Below are 13,791 nucleotides of genomic sequence, written 5' to 3' on the forward strand. Positions count from 1 at the left end.
GAGGAATCTCTCTCTCCTAAACAAGCTCTGAATGTTTCTAGCAAGTCTTGATCATTCGAAAGAATGCCTCAGGATCACAAGTTGGCAGGGTGCTTTAACTGCACTCTACTCGAATGCCATAATTTTATAGATTTTTTGCTGTACATATCCAAGAGGTTTCAAAGTTCTTCCAAGCATGACATTTTATTTTGGGATAATGCTATGTGTACACAATGATGCATATATAGCATTATACCCCCCTCACATGGAGATGGCCCACATACAATAAAATATTTGTGGATCACCTTCCATGTGAGAGGGGTGTAGGCCATTGTGTACACCATAAGGTGTACACATAGCAATATCCTTATTTCGAGGGAAACAACCTCTTAGTTGATTCAGGAAATTGTAGGAGCAAAATTCTTTTGCACATGGGTGCTGGGGGAGCAAAACACGACAATTTTGGGGTTTAACAACAATAGAATATGATTTCCGTTTGATTTGTGTTTCAATTATGAGTTTTTAGTTCATTTTGAATTTTCTATTTTGATGATTTGTTTTAAAATTGCTAAAAATCAATTGATTTATAATTCTAAAAACTTGTTTCTCAGGTCAAGATAGAAAATTAGAAAACGCATTTTATTAAAAATTTTGAGAAAATGTTTTATGATATTTTATTTCATGAAAATTTGATTATTCAGTAAAATAGAACAATCTCATGTCAATATGACATATACATTTTTAAAGTTGATTAATCGTACAATATTTTTACTCTCAAAAAAAAAACAAAATAATAGATTGAGTTGGCAAAATATAAAATTGAAAAATATAATTTTCATGTAAAAAAAAATAAGTGCTTGAATTATTTTTATTTTACTAGATTTTTTCAAAAAAAAAAATTGTGTAGATCACCAGAAAGAATTGGAACTATTTTTTTTTTATATAATTTTTTACTTTTTTATTTTTCAACATTATAACTTTTTTTAGTTTTATTTCATTTTTTTAATTTTAATTTATATTTATGTTTTTTGAATTTTAGTTTTTAAATTTTATTTCTTATTTTCAGAACATTCATTGAAAACACTCCAAACGTTAAATATGCGTTTTGACTTTTATGTTTTAACATTATTTTCGGAAATACATTTAAAAAAAACAAGTTTTGAGTGTCCTACTTTCAATTCATGCTCCTAGCTGTCTTAGCAACGCACCCGACTGATTCAAGTTTGCATGTAGTGCAAGGAAAATAAAGCTCAAGAAACAGGGAACTCAACTCACATGAAGAATTGGATGGTAAGAAAACTAGCATCTTATTCTGATATAAGGGTCCGTTTGATTGAAAAGAAGAAATTGAATTGAATTGAAAAAAAATTCCAAAAATTTGAATTACTTAAAAATTATTTTTCTGAAAATTGTAAATTATTGTGTTTGATTGATATAATTTTCCACGAGAAAAATATTGAAATAAAAGTATTTTTTACTGTTCATTTGACCTTATTTTACATGAAAATTATCAATTAAAAAGATATATTTTATTGATATTGAGAATGAAATTTGTTTCCATTGCCAAAAAAAAAAAACATTAAAAAAATTCAATAAATTAAAAAAAAATCATCTACCTTTTGATGTTCGTTTGACTTTGTTTTATATAAAAATTGTCAATTAAAGGAAAATATTTTTTTACAATAATTCTTAAAATTTGTTTTCGTTGCCAGTTCGTTCGACTTTGTTTTACATGAAAATTATCAATTAAAAGGAAATATTTTTTTACAATAATTCTTAAAATTTGTTTCCATTGCCCAAAAAGAAAAAAAAAATTGCTACGGTAAACCGGAAATTGAATTCTCACCATTTGGTGAGAATTCATTTTCCTCCAAAAGAAGGAAAAAGTTTATGTGGCACCAAAATGTGGAAAATGAATTCCTTGTAAATTTTTGCCAATCAAACACCCAAAACTTGAAAAGTTGGAATTCCAATTCCATTTTTCATGAAATTCAACTCCTATCAAACACACCCTAAGATTAAAATTCATAATACAGAAAACATTCCGTTGTCACTTATCAACTAACAGAATCCAAGAAATAAAATAGCTGGAAATAACACGAAGAATATCAAAGGGTATAAAACGTTTTTTATAATCTTTTGAACCTCAATATGACACAATGCACTGGCATCTTCGAAAGAAAACTCGTCATATATCCTCTTGTTTTATTCCACTCCATATCATCTGGTTACCTTGTAGCTCTGGATGATACAAAAACATCGAGAGCATCAATGGTAGAGACATGAAAATATACTCACAAAATTGGTGAAGTATTAGGGCTAAATTGCCTATAAGCCTAAACAAGCATGGTTAACGAAATAATAGTTTCAACTAATCCTTTAAGGTTGTGTGCGTGCAGTCCATTTTCTGTCAAAATAGACAAGGCAAAAATATACCTTCACTCGTTTCACTAGCTCTTTAGCCTTTGGGTCATTCTTGAAATGATCTCTTACAGGCTGCACAGGGAAGACACAATGAATTAATCAGAGGCAATTGATAGAGAAGAATTATTTCTCTGCATACAAAGAAGCGGTCCAAGAAATCCTAGCTTAGTGTATCGAATAGATAAGAAATCAGTCGGCACAAATGCTACGTGTTCAACTTCTGAAAATTTTGAGTTCAAAAGCAAATCCCAACTCAAATTATTTGAATCAAATGAAGCTTGCGATTGATTCAAATGGCTTGAAGCAGCACCATCTCAAAGTTGGACGACAGTGAAGCGAATCAAGGCCTCAGGAACCTATTATAGTTTTTGAAGTCTTCTACTAGTTGGTTTATTCCTCTCACAAACCCGAAAACAAGACGAAAGAAAACAGATATGTAACATCACATGTAATGCATACTGCCACTTATTCTCTCAAATATGAATAAATAAGTGCAATAACAGTATTTACTATTTAGACTTCAAGCCAAGCAAGCAGACACGTGTACATGAAGAAGTAAAACAAACCAATACTATCATTATATTATCATTTCAACAGACAAACATATATGATGCAGATCAATGAAATTTGCACAAAAATCCTGGCTCTGGAGTGGGCTTGGGGTTGAGGTAGCCGCAAAAAGGGGACATCAGTGATATGAAACTACTTGTACGCACTAAAATTTATATAACCACGGGATTCAAGTGAGTAGAACATGCTCAAGCGGGTGTTTGGTGTGTGTGAATCAAATTACAATGACAAAATTTGAGTAGTCTCTTCTAACGTGGATAAGGGCACATAAAGTAGCAGGCCAACACGGCATCAATTCTTCAAAACTATAGACTTATTATTACGAGTCTCCCGAAAGAACTTGATATAGGAAGAATTATAAAAAAGAGAGGAGAAAATGGAGACACGGTTGTACAAATTTAATGAATCATTTAATTACATTAGGAGGAAAACTATTAAGATTCCACAGACAGAGTTAAAAGTTGGACAGAGAACCTGAAGTTTTTACTTTTTTATGTGTACAGATCTCAAACAATTGTTCCAACATTATTGTTTTGTTCATTACTTTTTTCTTGTAACAGCAGGTTTCCATGGTAAAGAAAAATTCATTCTAACTATTTTCCTTTTGTTTTGGTCCTTGTGGAAACAAATTGCCAATTGTGGATGCTTACTTCAGTATCGTGACATAACAAACAAAGGAAGTGTATCTTTAAAAGAAATAATTGACACAAGTGATTGCACATAAGAATAGATCTATCAGATATAACAATTTTAGACCAAAACAACGTCGTCGCCAAATATATATTCTATAACATGGTATACATGGCGATCAAGAAATTCCATTACAATACGAGTGTACGTTAGAAATTCATATTGTAAGCCTATTTTAGTTTGTCGATGAATAGAACCCCAACCCTCTCCTCATTCTTGATATTGGAATAAAAATTTCAATCACGGAAAACAAAACTTAAACATGACTAGAATTCTGTAGTTCAGACAAAATTATATCAAATACCTGTAGTATCAGGTTAAGAGTCTTTGCTAGAGCGGGTTTGAGGTCCCCGGGATGCAATTCCCCACTTTCATAATCAAATGCTAGTTCCTCAAAATTCTTGAAGGTCCTGAGATAATATGTAGCAAACATATTGAAATCACAGCGCATAAAAAGAATGCCATTAAGAAAGTAGTATGACCAACACAACACAAAGTAGTATATCATGGCAGAGGAACATATTTAAAATGATAATGAAACAAGTTATTCATTGAGATCATCTTGTTTATGAATAAAAATGAAAAGTATCTTAAACAACCAGATTTATACATATCAAACACTACTACATGAATAAAATAGAGGAAACAGATGGTATTTTACAAAATCATTAGAAATAAGTGTAACTCACTTGTCACCGCCATTATCCAAATTTCGCTCAACTTTGAACTCGTTGAACCATGGGAAAATAATATACTTGACGTACTCAAGGCATGGATTCTTTTCTACCACCTTTGGAGGGCAGAATGCTTTCTTTATTTTCACATTCACTTCAGCCTGTGGACGCAGAAATATCATTGATCGAAGCAATAGAACTACAAATTCGGATGAATATAGCTTAAAAAGCTCCAACACTCAAATAACAAAACAAATTTTACAATTTATTGATCATTTCCCTTTCCCGGACAAGGTAATACCTCTTCATCCTCCATGTATATGGAAGATGACGGATCACTCTTTGACATCTTTTCTTGACCTTCCTGCAAACCAGGGAGCATATCTGTGTGCAAAATAACAGTGAATATTAACTGCATAAAAATGTCAACTGGTACATGTAGTTCAAAGTCTAGAGGATGCTTACGATGGGACAATATTATGGGCTTGTTTTTTCTCTTTATGTCATCACAGTACTCTCTTGCAAGTACATTTACTTTGCGCTGGTCCATGCCCAACTGACAGATGTCGGCCTGTTTGGTAAATCATATTTGTGAAGTCCAATTCACATTTAATTAATAAGACAATTGCATTCAACCAAAATATTTCTCTTTATGAAGAAGGTTAACAGGACAACCACACCATAAAACTATCGCATAAGGACCAAATAAGATATTGTTCTGATTGCCCATTTTAGTTAAAATTCATAACTCAGAATACAGATTGTCCAAAGTGCATGAATTGAATGGAAGATGCCCTACATAAAGTGAGCAGTCAATTAGAGAGTGGTACAGACTGCATACATGATACATACTGAAATTATACCAGGCACCATATTAATTAGATATCAACAATACTGAAAGATAATGGTATCACATGGTCAAACCAAACAATAAATTCCTAGTTGACTTGAGAAAGACATACAACATGCTACCAAGAAGCCATAGAATTCAATAGAATTTACAACTAGCACTTCTCGTGAGGCGTTCATTTGAAAACTTTACACCAACAAATTGAACCAAGTAGCAAAAGTTTATCAACAAAGTCCATTGCTTAAACCAAGAGTCACCTTAAGAAAAAACACATCAGCACATTGCATGCACGGGTAAAAAATCTGGGCTGCCGACAATTCATCTTGATCAGAGCGACCCATAATTTGACAACACCTAATTAGATCACAAAATAAGAAAAAAACTGTAATGCCTTATATTCTCAAAGATTGCAGATTCAATAAGAAAAAACTGCAAATAAATGTAATACCTCACTATCCTAGGAAGTTTGTTCCTCCTAGCAATGTCCATTACAAGAGGCCAATACTCGTGAGCCCTGGCGTTAATCTCTTCAGAAGACCAAATAAATTCTACCAGACCCCCTTCCAGATTCATCCCTACAGCTTTCCATATCTCAATCAGATACTCTCCTATAACTTGGATTTTCTTCAAGTCACCCCCCATTTTGTTATTTAGCTGTGCAAACCAATCTGCGATCCAAATTTTAACTTTGCAGCCAGCAGAAGTCAGTTTGTTGACATTAATTGCTTTCATAACTCCCTGCTCAGCAAACATAACTGGCCCAATAAGAGATCGAGTGTTTACATAGTCCTGTTTATCCGGAAGACTGGAACAACTACGAAATGTCTTCTCATAGTTCTTTGGGGAAAAAAATCATCATTTAAAGTATTGGATGCAAATAGTAAACACAATATATTCATCTCTCCTATTAAATTGCATTAATAGCTTACTTATCTATGATTTCATTGAATCTCATACATGACATAATATATTACTCGAAGTTACAGGATTTTAGGAATGTAGATGAAAATAATAAGACTATTATCATAACAGTTAAACAAAGAGAGAGTAAATTTCTATTTATTGAATTATATGTAAAAATATATATATTATTTAAAATCAAAATAGAATATCATCCAATGATCTTCTAACAGAATTCACCACTGTCCCCGATTCTACGAAAGAAGAAAAAAAAACTAGCATATTGGGAAAACTAATTGAATTTTCAGCCAAAATTAGAAGAGAAAGAGTCAAGAGACCTGAGCAATGTGCATCCGGCCAGATGGTTCGAACCCATCATAGCAGATGGGCTGTGGCTTGTTAGCCAAGAGTCTCTTCAACTCATCCTCTTGTATACATTCTTCGCCAATGCTCCTTATTATCTCAAACCTTTCGTTCAAGCTCATCCTATATTCCATTCAACAATTCAATATCTATTATGAGCTTCGTTCCTAATTTATATTAAAAAAAAAAAGATACCAATTTCATAGTTTTCAACAGTTCAAAATAAAACTCAACAGAAACCAGACATAGAGAGAGAAGGTACTTACTGTGAGGAGGATTCAGGAGAAATGGAGAGATGTTGCAAGGGTTCGGAGGGAGGGGTTTCGCTGTTGTTCTCCATCGTGGTTCTTCCTCTGAATATGAGCTGAATTTTGTGCAGTGAATAAAAAATGGAGTTTATTAGGGTTTAGGATAAAAAAGATGAAAGTTTTGGAGAAGTGAGGGATTGCCTTTTGATGTACCGTAATTTGAAGTAAAAGCGTAAATTAATTGTTTGCTTGCTTGCCAGCCAAGAACGATATGCGTGCGAATCACGTGAGGAAAAATGGGACAATGGACTGGACAAAGAAAATGTTTGGTAAAGATTAAAATTAAATTTTTAATAGATTGTGATGTAAGTTTTAAAATGTGTGATTAAAAAGTTGTGGAATAATAAAAAATAGGAGTAATATTGATTATTTGACTTTAATTTAAATTAAAATCAAATTTTAATTCAAACCAAACAAGCCTTTAATTACACGAATAGGAACAAATGGTTTTACGTTTAGTTCATAAATATTATGTAATGGATCATTACAAATTTTCGAAAAAAATGGTTTTATCCACATATTCAACAGAATGCGAGAGAGGGAGAAGAAAAAAAATCAGTCGTATCTCTTCAATAAGAAAAAATCAGAATAGTGGAAAAATAGAGGGAGAAAAAGAAAAATTGTTTACATTGGGGAGGAGGAGGAGGGGAGGAAGAGAGAGAGAGAGAGGTTGTGAAATTTTTAGGTTTGAGATAAAATTATTACAGATTTTTTGTATTTATATTTATGGCTTGAAATCTTTCAAAATCTATCTAATTAATGAAATCTTTTTAAATCAATTAGTTATCGAAGACACCTAAATTTCTAAAGTACCTATTAAATTCTATATTGAAGACACTTAAATTTATAAGTATTTCTAAAAATTCAGATTGAGGACACTTACATTTTAATGAATTAAATTTTAATCTATATGGAGTTTTAAAATCTATCAAACTCTAGATTGAGGACACCCCCCTAAATCTTTCAATTTAAAAATGTTATCCAATCATGTTACAGTGCCAGAATCGTAGACATAATGATTGACATAACGCCACGTGACTCTCTATTATTAATTGTTATAGATTTTTGGTATTTATATTTATGGCTCGAAATCTTTTAAAAACTATCTAATTAATGAAATCTTTTTAAATCAATTATTTATTGAGGACGCCTAAATTTCTAAAGTACCTATTAAATTATATACCGAGGACACCTAAATTTATAAGTATTTCTAAAAATCCAGATTGAGGACACCTACATTTGAATGAATTAAATTTTAATCTAAATTGAGGACATCTCAATTTATATGGAGTTTTAAAATCAATCGAACTCTAAATTGATGACACCCCTTGCGTCTTCCGGTACTTGAAACAAAGGTAATGATGTGTGTACTCATCGCCCCTCCGATACGTAAGTCAGACAGAAGATTGTGCAAAAGTATATGATACAATTGTATTATTAAAGTGTACCTCAATAATAAGCCTTGGTCGTGTATTTATAGGTGTTGGTGATAGAATTGTAGGAGGATTCAACTACTTAGAGTCTTTTCCTCCTAGGGTTAGGTGTTTGAGTTTTGTTGAAAGTGTTCTACTTGAGTTTGGATCTAAGGAGGAGTATGTTAGACAATTAAGATAAGGATCCAAAGAATTATAGTTGGAGCATGATTACCTTTCCCCAGAAATTATGTTACTGGACACGTGGCCTGTAGTGGACAGTGAAACTCGACTTAAATCTATAGGCCCGATCTAAGTGGCCCAACCTCATATTGGGCTATTTAGGAAGAGTTGGTTGGCTCGACCCTATAAGCCCGACCTACATGAAGCCCGACCTCGTGAGGGTTTTAGGGAACATGTATGCTAGGGGTAAACACCTTGGGCTGTATATGAATGCTCGAGATCAGGTTACAATTTTTGTGCATATCACGAGCCCTCGTGCATCCATATCGGTAGCTCATGTGCAATGTGAGAGTTTCTAGCATGAGATGCATAAGAATAGGCATACTCATGTTGAGTTAATAGATCCCCAAGCACATTTGAAAGGGGCTCGACTATATCTTGTTAAAATCTTAAAAGAATGGAGCTCGACCTCGAGCTCATTAAAAGATTTCGAAAGGAAGGGCTTGATTCAGAGATTGTCAGAAACTTCAATTGAAGGAGCTCGACTTGAAGCTTGTTAAAGATATGAAGCGAATAGCTTGACCTGAAGCTTGTGAAAGACCTTAAGCGAAAGAGCTCGACCTGATGATTGTTAAAGACTTCAAGCAAAAGAGCTCGACCTGATGATTGTTAAAGACTTCAAGCAAAAGAGCTCGTCCTGATGATTGTTAAAGACCTCAGGCGAAAGAGCTCGACCTGATGATTGTTAAGACCTCAAGCGAAAGAGCTCGACCTGATGATCCTTAAAGACTTCGAGTGAAAGAGCTCGACCTGAAGCTTGTGAAAGACCTCAAGCAAAAGAGCTCGACCTGATGATTGTTAAAGACTTCAAGCGAAAGAGCTCGACTTGAAGCTTGTGAAAGACCTCAAGCGAAAGAGCTCGACCTCTGGCAAGCTTGATATGTGAGAGGCTCGACCACGAGCTCTGGAAAAGCTTGATATGTAAGAAGCTCGACCTCGAGCTCTGGTAAGCTTGATATGTGAGAGGCTCGACCTCGAGCTCTGGCAAAACTTGATATGTAAGAGGCTCAACCTCGAGCTCTAATAAAACCTCGACGTGTAAGAGGCTCGACCTCGAGCTCTAGCAAATCTTAATATTTGAGAGGCTCGACCTCGAGCTCTAGCAAAACTTGATATGTAAGAGGCTCGACCTCGAGCTCTAATAAAAACCTTGACGTGTAAGAGGCTCGACGTCGAGCGAGCTTGAGTGTAAGAGGCCCGACCCCGAGCTCTAGCAAAAACTTGACATGTAAGAGGCTCGGCCTCGTGCTTTTGGCAAGCTTGATGTGTAAGAGGCCCGACCTCAAGATCTCACAAAAGGGTTGGACCTCCAGCTTTGTCCAGGTGTGTACTGAAAGGCTTGAGCTCGAGCTCACGCTCTTTGCTGGGATTTTGGCAATGTATTGAGCTCGAGGATAGGCTCCCAAACCTTTGGTTGGAATAGACCAGTGGTTGAAATTTTTACTTAATGCATTGTGAGACATAGAGGTGCTTGCGCGGGGCAAGACTTTGAGATGCATGCTCGGGGACAAGGCTTAGAGGTGCTTGTTCGGGGGGCAAGGCTTAGAGATGCTTCTTCGGGGGCAAGGCTTAGAGGTGCTTGCTCGAAGGAAAGGCTTAGAATGCTTGCTCGGGGGCAAGGCTTAGAGTACTTGCACGGGGCAATGCTTAAAGGTACTTGCTCGGGGGCAATGCTTAGAGTGTTTGCTCGGGGGCAAGGCTTTGAGCGCTTGCACGGGGCAAGGCTTAAAGCGCTTGCTCGAGGGTAAGACTTTGAGCGCTTGCACGGGGCAAGACTTAGAGGTGCTTGCTCGGGGGCAAGGCTTAGAGTGCTTGCGCAGGCAAGGCTTTGAGTGCTTACACGGGGCAAAGCTTAGAGGTATTTGCTCGAGAGCAAGGCTTCGAATGCTTGCACGGGGTAAGACATAGAGGTGCTTGCTCGGGGGCAAAGCTTTCAGTGCTTGAGTGGAGCAAGGCTTTCATGTGCTATCATGGGTTGGAAGAGTAGATTTTTATTGGGGTGGCATCCCGACACCTAACCGGAATAAGTTGAAAAGTATAGGCACGCAGGCCTGACCAACTAACAAACTAATATGGGCACGCAAACCCGACCAGCTAAAAGATAATACGGGCGCGCAAGCCCTACCAATTACGAAATAAAAATAAATGGGGCATAAAAACATGTAAGACCCTAGTACATTAGATGTATGGCATTGACCATCTAGACAATGACATTGACCGTCCCCGCCGTTGGTCCATTGCTGTCCCCAGTCCCTGAGGTATTTGCCTAGTTATGATCATTCCTCGAATGCTTGTCTTGACTGACATATGCACCTAGGAATCCTCTCTTGATTAAAGACTCGATCTCGCGCTACAAGGCTTTGCATGTCTCTGTGGTATGTCCATGGTCTTGATGAAACTCACAATATTTGTTCGTGTCCTGGGGCTTAGAAGAGGACTTCATCCTTGACGGCCATTTGAGCTCTTTCATATCCTTGATCTTCATCAAAATGTTAGATCTTGTGATATTCATGTGAGCAAAGGCTGTTGAAGGGTTATCATGCCTTGTCTTACCCCGAGGCTGATCTTGATGCAGATTAAGCTCATGCTGCCTTTTAAGCTCGGGCTTAGCTGATGGTGGGGCATCTCTCTTTGGAAACATAGTCTCTTCCATGTTGATGTAATTCTCGGCTCGAGTAAGTAGGTCGGTTACTTACGTAGGAGGGGTCTTTGATAGAGATATCTTGAACGCTTCACACCTTATGGCACGTGTTAAGGTCGAGACTGTGGCTATAATATGGAGGTCTGGAATCTGGAGTCTTTCCTTATTGAATCTGGTCATGAAGTTGCGAAGGGATTTATTCTGCCCATGTCGAAGTTAAATGGGGAGAAGCTGTTGTTTTCCTGATGCACTTGCTGCTGGCGAAGAAGGCGGAGAACTTATCGACTAGATCCGAGAAAGAGGCTAGGCTCCAAAGTTGAAAACCAGTCTCGGGCTGCGTTGATCAACGTTTGAGGAAAAGCTCTACACATAACTTGATCGGGAGCAACTTAGAGATTCATGACGTTGGTATAAATGTTCAGATGGTTGATAGGGTCAATAGTACCATCATACTCTTTCACACGAGGGTACTTGAACCTGTCAGGTAGAGAAAAGGATAATATTTCAGGAGTAAAAGGAGTGCTAGGAGTAAAGTCTGTTGACCCCTTAGCTTTCTGTGCTAGGCTCGCGATAATTCCTTCTTGGATGATTCTGGCAAGTTCACACGATTCCATCATTACTGCCCTTGAGGCTACAGTCATAGGAGGTACACTCGAGGTTCCAACACCGTTATTAGGAATATTTTGTGGAGCTCGAATTCGAGCTCGAGCAGTTGCCATCAGATCACCATCCGATGTCGGTGTATGCAATGGGTGTGAGTTCATTTGGCTTAACAACTGAGTTAATGCGGTAACTTGTTGGAGGAGCTCTTCGAAAGCTCCGACGGTAATGACGGTCGGTGGTGGTACTGCCATTTCTGATGATTCCTCTTGAGGGATAGGATGATCTTCAGGGGGAGGATTTGGAACAGATGAGCTTACTTGTGGAAGACCTGATCGTGTATTCACCATGGCTTTTGGTAGCGCTTCCCACAGATGGCGCCAATGATGCTACCAAAAATTGTATTTGGTAGATCCCAAGCTTGAGGACTAAGATGGAATACGAACTGCGCCTTTCGGTACCTGAAACAAAGGCAAAGAGGTATGTGCTCGTCGCCCCTCCGATGCTTAAGTCAAACAGAAGATTGTGCAAAAGTATATGATACAATTGTATTATAAAAGCGTACATCAATAATGAGCCTTGACTATTTATAGGTGTTGGTGATAGAATTGTAGGAGGATTCAACTACTTAGAGTCCTTTCCTCCTAGGGTTAGGTGTTTGAGTTTTGTCGAAAGTGTTCTACTTGAGTTTGGATCTAAGGAGGAGTATGTTAGACAATTAAGATAATGATTCAAAGAATTATACCTGGAGCATGATTACCTTTCCCCAGAAATTATGTTACCGGACACGTGGCCTGTAGTGGACAGTGAAACCCGACCTAAATCTATAGGCCCAACCTCAAATTGGGCAATTTAGGAAGAGTTGGTTGGCCCGACCTTGTAAGCCCGACCTACATAAAGCCCAACCTTTGAGGGTTTTGGGAACATGTATGGTCAGGGTAAACACCTCGGGCTGTACATGAATGCTCGAGTCAGATGTAATAATGTTTTTTTTTAAATGAGTAATTAAAAAAAAGAAATTTTTTATATTTATTGTAATATTATTTTATGAAAGATTAGATTGTTGAATATAAAAGAGAAAAAAAAAATATAATGAAATGAAAATTGACAAGGACGAAACGGGGGCTAATAATAACACCAAATTTCATTACAAACCCTAATTGCTTTCCTCTCCTTTCTCTCTCACACACATCACAACTTTTAGTCGTCGGCATCCCAGTTCCCAATCGTCTTCATCGTCATTATCGTCAGTAACGATTGACCCATGATTCGTTCATTTGTCCCAGCCTCAAAAGCTACTTTCTAGTGGTTACGGGTCTCTATGTCTAACATAAAAATGTGTAAATCTGTGGTGAACGATGGTGCTTGGTTTGTAATGGTATGAGTGGTGGTGATCTGTGCATGCTGTGGTGTGTGTGGATCAATTCGATGGTGTTCTGTCCGTGATGTGGTGTGTACAGTGATGCTAGTCATGGTGTTGGTAGTGGGGGTGTGGTGGTTGCGGGTCTCTGTGTCTAACATAAAAAGGTGTGAATCTATGGTGTACGGTGGTGCTTGGTTTGTAATGGTATGAGCGGTGGCGATCTGTGCATGCTGTGGTGTGTGTGGATCTATGCGATGGTGTTCTGTGCGTGATGTGGTGTGTATAGTGATGCTAGTCATGGTGTTGGTAGTGGGGGTGCGGTGGGTGGGTGGGTAGGTGGAAGTGGGGGGATAGCATGATTTTTTTAGGGGTTTTGGGTTGGTTTCTTTCTCCAATCTACTTGGTCAGAGTTTTGGGAGTATGCAATGATGGTGTGCGGTGTAGTGGTAGTTTTACGGTTATGGTAGTCGTGTTTGCAATTTGCGATGCTGCAGTTGGATAGGCTTAGCGACGATGGTTTTAGGTTGGTTTATTCTTCCAATCTTCTTGGTCGACAATTTGGGAGTGTGTGGTGTGGGCCGTGTGGTGCGATGGTGGTGGCGTCTACGACGCTAAGTTCTATTGGTGTCCCCTGGTGGAATGGGGATTGGGATCGATTAATAGGTTCGGGTGTGGGGTAGGTGATATTTGTAACTAACTATTTAGGTGATTTGTGGTAGTGGCGCGATTGTAGATAGGGTGAGATATTTGTGATCAATTATTTGGTTGATTGTG

At 37.3% G+C, this 13,791-nt stretch overlaps 1 protein-coding gene across 2 annotated transcripts; it reads right to left on the minus strand.

Moving 5' to 3' along the window:
* Positions 1-1,931: 1,931 nt before the first annotated feature.
* LOC111380924 (tyrosine--tRNA ligase 1, cytoplasmic) lies at positions 1,932-6,930 on the minus strand. Of its 2 annotated transcripts, XM_023004595.1 has the most exons (10): positions 6,717-6,930; positions 6,426-6,573; positions 5,636-5,925; positions 5,445-5,541; positions 4,803-4,908; positions 4,639-4,721; positions 4,353-4,498; positions 3,968-4,073; positions 2,416-2,475; positions 1,932-2,220 (listed from the first exon to the last, which is right to left on the minus strand). In XM_023004595.1, the coding sequence occupies exons 1-10, from the start codon at positions 6,788-6,790 to the stop codon at positions 2,200-2,202; spliced, it is 1,131 nt and encodes a 376-aa protein (XP_022860363.1). In that variant the 5' UTR covers positions 6,791-6,930; the 3' UTR covers positions 1,932-2,199. The 2 variants fall into 2 exon arrangements, with proteins under 2 accessions (XP_022860363.1, XP_022860364.1); XM_023004596.1 differs by lacking the exon at positions 1,932-2,220 and having other exon boundaries at positions 2,460-2,534.
* Positions 6,931-13,791: the final 6,861 nt, after the last annotated feature.

This window comes from Olea europaea, unplaced genomic scaffold (assembly GCF_002742605.1).
Source record: "Olea europaea var. sylvestris unplaced genomic scaffold, O_europaea_v1 scaffold2231, whole genome shotgun sequence".
NCBI classification, from domain to species: Eukaryota; Viridiplantae; Streptophyta; class Magnoliopsida; order Lamiales; family Oleaceae; genus Olea; species Olea europaea.